The 4969-nt window shown below is 65.5% G+C and overlaps 1 protein-coding gene across 1 annotated transcript in view; it reads left to right on the top strand.

The window, feature by feature from the left end:
- Nucleotides 1-2226: 2226 nt before the first annotated feature.
- Nucleotides 2227-4969, top strand: part of ITGA7 (integrin subunit alpha 7) — a 9854-nt gene continuing 7111 nt past the window's right edge. The window contains 6 exon segments of the mRNA XM_025191359.1: nucleotides 2227-2437; nucleotides 2805-2884; nucleotides 3140-3207; nucleotides 3209-3354; nucleotides 3588-3719; nucleotides 3876-3995. Of these exon segments, the coding sequence (XP_025047144.1) occupies nucleotides 2242-2437; nucleotides 2805-2884; nucleotides 3140-3207; nucleotides 3209-3354; nucleotides 3588-3719; nucleotides 3876-3995 (742 nt within the window). The 5' untranslated portion in view covers nucleotides 2227-2241.

The following is a 4969-nucleotide window of genomic DNA, read 5'->3' as shown; positions in this document are numbered from 1 at the left end:
TCCCGCGGGACCCCCGCCTCCCCTGAACCTGCTCCTGTATTATTCATCGGAGCCCGGAGAGTTGGGAGCTGCTGAAATCGATGCCCGGACGCAGTCCTGGGGGGAGGGCCCCAGCACCGGCCCCAGCCCCAGCCTGGAGGATGTGATGCAGCCACCTCTGGGGAGGGGCAGGGGAGTGCGCAGTATAACGGGCGGGAGGGGGCAGGTGTCCCTCTGGGCTCGTGTCCGGGGTGGGGGATGTAGGGGGCTAGGCGCTGCCCGCATCCAGCTGGTGACTCAGGGCGACGTGGGCCACGGGGAATGTGCTGGGCACCCGCTCCCTGCCCCCCCACCCTTTGTTGGCTTCTGCCCCCCCCACGGTGCCCAGCTGCCAACACCCACTCGGATTCCAGGCCCCAGCTGCCTTCCCTCAGCCAAGCCCAGAGTTGTGAGCTTCCTTGGGGCAGTGCCCTGGCTGTATGTATCCCATGGGGGTCACTGCCCCCGACGCTGAGGATCCTGGTGCAGGAGTTGGCGGGGAAAGGACTGGGCATTCCCGGGCACAGGCGTGGGCATGGCGTTGCTTATGTGTGTGTGTGGGTATATGTGCATGACACATCTGTGTGCACACCCATGTGCACAGCACATCTATATGTGTGCATGCCCATATGCACAACAATCTGTGCATATGGGCATGCACCCAGCAGGCTGCATCTGCCTGGAGTGTATGTATGTCTGGGGCGTTCCCCCCCCCTGCCCCCAGCAACCACCCTGGGCCTAGGAGCCCCCTTCTTCAAAGACCCCTGCCCAGCCCCAGGCCCCGATCCTGGCGCGGGGGGTGTTGGCTGGGGCAGGATGCTGAGGGAGTCACTGCCCCATCACTAACCTCCGATGACCCTGGCTCAGGTCCCCTTCCCTTTGCTCCCCCTCAGGGGGATGGGGCAGGGCAGGTAGGCCCAGGCTGGCCTCCCCGCCCTGGGGTGGGGGCTCTGGGGGAGCAGGGGGGTCACTGGGGTCAGGCTTGGGGCTGGGCAGGGGACAGCGCCCGGGTTCTCCAGCACCTTGGGGGCAGGATGGGAGGGGGGTTGGAGGTGCAGGGGTCCCATCCCCCTGCTTGGTCCTTCTTTGGGCATGTTGCTGCTGTCCCACCCTGGCGCGGGTTATTCTGGGTGAATTCCAGTTTATTTTTACCCGCTCAGTCCCAGCCCCAACGCGCCAACGCTTTCCCACCTCCCTGGGGGTCCAGCAGGGCCTGGGGGGTCTGCGCAGCACCCCCAGTCTCAAGCTCTTTGGGGCGTGTGCATGTGTGTCCGCATGTGTGGGGCAGCCTGCTTCTGCTCCTGGCCCCTCTCTCACTCCTGGCCTGAGAGTGGGGGGGTTGGGAGGGGCAGTTCCCGCCCCCAGGGGAGCCACCGCTCCCTGTTCCCAGAGTTGGGCCCGTCCCAATCCCCGGCCTTGGCCATGGCTGTGGAAAAATCCCTGTCCAAGAGCCGGAGCATCCGGTGGGGCTGGAATGTGGGGCGGGGAGGGGCGAGCCCACCCCTGCCCTACCCTGCCCCAGGGGCCTGGCCCCGCCAGCATGGGGGGGCTGCCTGGGGGGGCCGTTCTGGACTGGAGTGGAGGCCAGGGGGTGGCTGAGGTGGGGGGCTCCTGCAGAGCTGGATTGGGGCCTGTCGGGCCTTGCACACGCTTGTGCATGGGGGAGTTTGCACACCCACATTGTGCACACATGCACACACAGTCACTCTGCCCCCATGTGCCTGTGCACATGGGTGTTTGCATTCAAGTACATGCATGTGCATGCACACGCAGCCTCCCCTACCCATGTCTGTGCAAACGGGGTGTTTGCACGCCCATACCTGAGTGCACATGGACTTGCACACACAAGCCCCGTCACATGCCTGTGCACACAGGTGTTTGCATTCATGTACATGGGTGTTCATGCACACACAGCCTGTGCCCATGGGTGTTTCCATGTGTGCTCATACGTGAGCGGGCCCACGCCTTTGCACGTGTACGCAGGCACTCTCCTTCCCTCTCAGCCCCACCGTCCCGCCTGGGCCTTGATGCAGCGTGACCTGGGTGCGGGGGTGTGAATTCCAGGCTGGGGGAGGGCAACAGCTGCACATGGGCGGGGGCGGGGAGGGGCACGGGCGATGGAAACGGCACAGGCTGCATGTGCTCGTGCGGGCCAGCCAACACATGTGCCCCAGGCGTGTCCGTGCTCCCATCCATGATGCAGCCTGGGGTCTTGTGGCGCTCATGCTGGCGCAGGGGGAGGTGGCTCTGGGGAGTCCCTGGGAGTCTGATGTGGCCCCGTCCCCCTGCAGGCTGCTGGTAGGGGCCCCACAGGCACCAGCCTTCCCGGGCCAGGGGGCAAACCGGACCGGGGGCCTCTATGCCTGCCCGCTGACCCACGAGCCCGATGACTGCTGGCGTGTGCCCATCGACCAGGGAGGTAGGGGCTGGGGGGGGTTAGAGGGGCTTTAACATCCCCTGCTGGTGCTGCGGACATGATCCTGCCCTTGGCACTGTGGGAGTGGGGCCCTGATCCTGATCCTGAATCCTTGTGAACATAGGGGGAGGGTTCACCCTTCCCTGCTGGGGCAGGCAGCCAGGTACAGACAGGCCCCGATCCTGCCCTTGGGAAGGGAGAGTGGGGGTCCCAATCCTGCCCTCAGGCACATGGGGGTGGGGGGAGGGGGGTGTCACTGCTATTTGATGTCACTGCAATGGGGCTCAAGATCGGGGGGGATGAAGATCCTTGCTGGAGGGCAGGAGGGGGTGGGTCTGCCCGACTGACCGTGCCCTCCCCTTCCACCCAGCGGACCTGCAGAGGGAGAGCAAGGAGAACCAGTGGCTGGGTGTCAGCGTGCGGAGCCAGGGCCCCGGGGGCAAGATCGTGGTCAGTGCATGGGGGGGTTGTGGGGGGCGAGGCTGGGGGCTGCTGGGAGCCAGGAAGCCTGGGTCCTCTGGTGCTGGGAAGGCTGGAGCTGGGGAATGCCGGGACACCTGAGTTCTCCACCCGGCTTGGGAAGGGGAGTGCGCTGCAGCAGTTTGGGCTGGCAGGAGAGGCCTCCAGGACACCTGGGTCCCTTCCCAGCCGTTTCTCGAGGGCCCAGGTTGGGGGTGATAGTGACCACGGGCTGGGGTCCCGCAGGCGTGCGCCCACCTGTATGAGGCGCGGCACCGCGTGGGGCAGGAGCTGGAGACGGGCGATGGCGTGGGACCTGGCTGCTGGCGACTGGACCTTCTGCCAGGGGCGGCCCCAGGGCCACGACCGCTTCGGGCTGTGCCAGCAGGGCCTGGCCGCCGGCTTCTCCCCCGACCGCCGCTACGTGCTCTTTGGCGCGCCTGGCACCTACAACTGGAAGGGTGAGGCGGGGGGGGGCGCAGACCCCCCCTCCATGCTGGAGGTGCATGCTGGCAGGGGGTGGGCTGATGCCAGTCATTGTGCCAACTGTTGCCAGGGGTCCTTTCTCTCTCCAGCCACCTTCCACCAGGCCTGATGCTGGATCCCTGGCCCCCACTCCAAGCCATGCCGGACTCCCCCCCTTGCCCCCCAGTTAACGCCCCCCAGTCCCGGGACTAACGGGCGCTTGTTGCAGGGACGGTGCGGGTGGAGCGCTGCAACCAGAGCACCCTGGACCTGGGGCTCCTGGACGACGGGCCCTACGAGGCCGGGGGCGAGAAGGAGCAGGACCCCTCACGCATCCCCCTGCCCGCCAACAGCTACCTGGGTAGGGGGGCCGGGGCCCCCGGGTGCTGGGAGCCCCCCCCCGCCCTGCCCCCCGCCCAAAGGTCTGCAGCTGGGAGCAAATGGGGAATAGATGCAAGGGGCGGAGGCCCAATCCTGACTCTGTCTGTCTCCCTGTGTGTCCGGGCCGGCCCCGCAGGGCTCTTGTTTGTGACAAATGTTGATAGCTCGGACCCCGACCAGCTGGTCTATAAAACGCTGGAGCCGTCCGAGCAGGGGCCAGGGGCCAGCGCCGACGTGGCCCAGAATAGCTACCTAGGTTGGTACCCGTGAGGCCCCCCCACCCCGGCCTGTGTCCGTGTGTCTGTCCCTGCCCTGTGGTGACTGCTCCCGGATCCATTCCCCCCACCACTGCCACCTTGCCCAGTTTCTAGCATGTGTGTGTGTGCATGTGCATGTCTGTGTGTGTGCATGTCCGTGTGTGTCCCCGCATGTGTGCATGTCCGTGTGCATGTGCATATCTCCCCAGGCTTTAGGAGAAGGGAGAGGAAGCCAAAGCTCCTCCTCCCTGCTTTGCAGCCGGCTTGGGGAGGTGCTGATCACTTGCCCCCCTGCTCCCAGCCCTCTGGCAGGGAGGGGCAAGTCCTCTGCATACCCGTACACATGTGCACGCACATCTCCTATGTATGTGCGTGTGCACTTGGCGCACACGCCCCTGTGAACCTGCATGCAGATTCTGGGCCCTGGATGGGCGTGCATGCATGTACACAAGCGTGTACACATGCACGCACACACACAACCTCCCTGCATACATGCATGTGCACTTGCACACGCATCTCTCTCTGGGCTTGCACACAGACACCTGCCTTGGACTGGCATGTACACACATGCACACCCCTCCCCGCTTACATCTATGTGCATGGGTGTACTGCGATTCCAACCCCTCATTGCACATGCAACTCATGTGTGCACACCTCCTGCCCTTCCCTGTAGACATGTGTAGTCCCTGGCACATGGGATCTGTGGGCACCAGGGACCACAATCTCCCTGTGCGGCATGGTGGGCACCAGGCATGCTCCAGGCTCCAGCCTGTCCCTGGAGTCTCTCCTGGGGGACACTGGGATCTCCTGGGGGGGGGGGGGGGGGGTGAGGACACTCGGGCTGCCGGAGCCTGGCCCAGCCTGGTGCTGCCTGTGCCGTGTGTTGCATGTTGCGTGGCTGCTGTGCCATGTTTGAGGGGGTTGCACAGCTCCTGCATGCTGGGGCGATACTGTCTCGCCCCCTTTCTGGCTG

The sequence above is a fragment of the Alligator sinensis genome, unplaced genomic scaffold (assembly GCF_000455745.1).
Source record: "Alligator sinensis unplaced genomic scaffold, ASM45574v1 scaffold1065_1, whole genome shotgun sequence".
NCBI classification, from domain to species: domain Eukaryota; kingdom Metazoa; phylum Chordata; order Crocodylia; family Alligatoridae; genus Alligator; species Alligator sinensis.
This window is presented reverse-complemented; position numbering and strand designations above follow the sequence as displayed.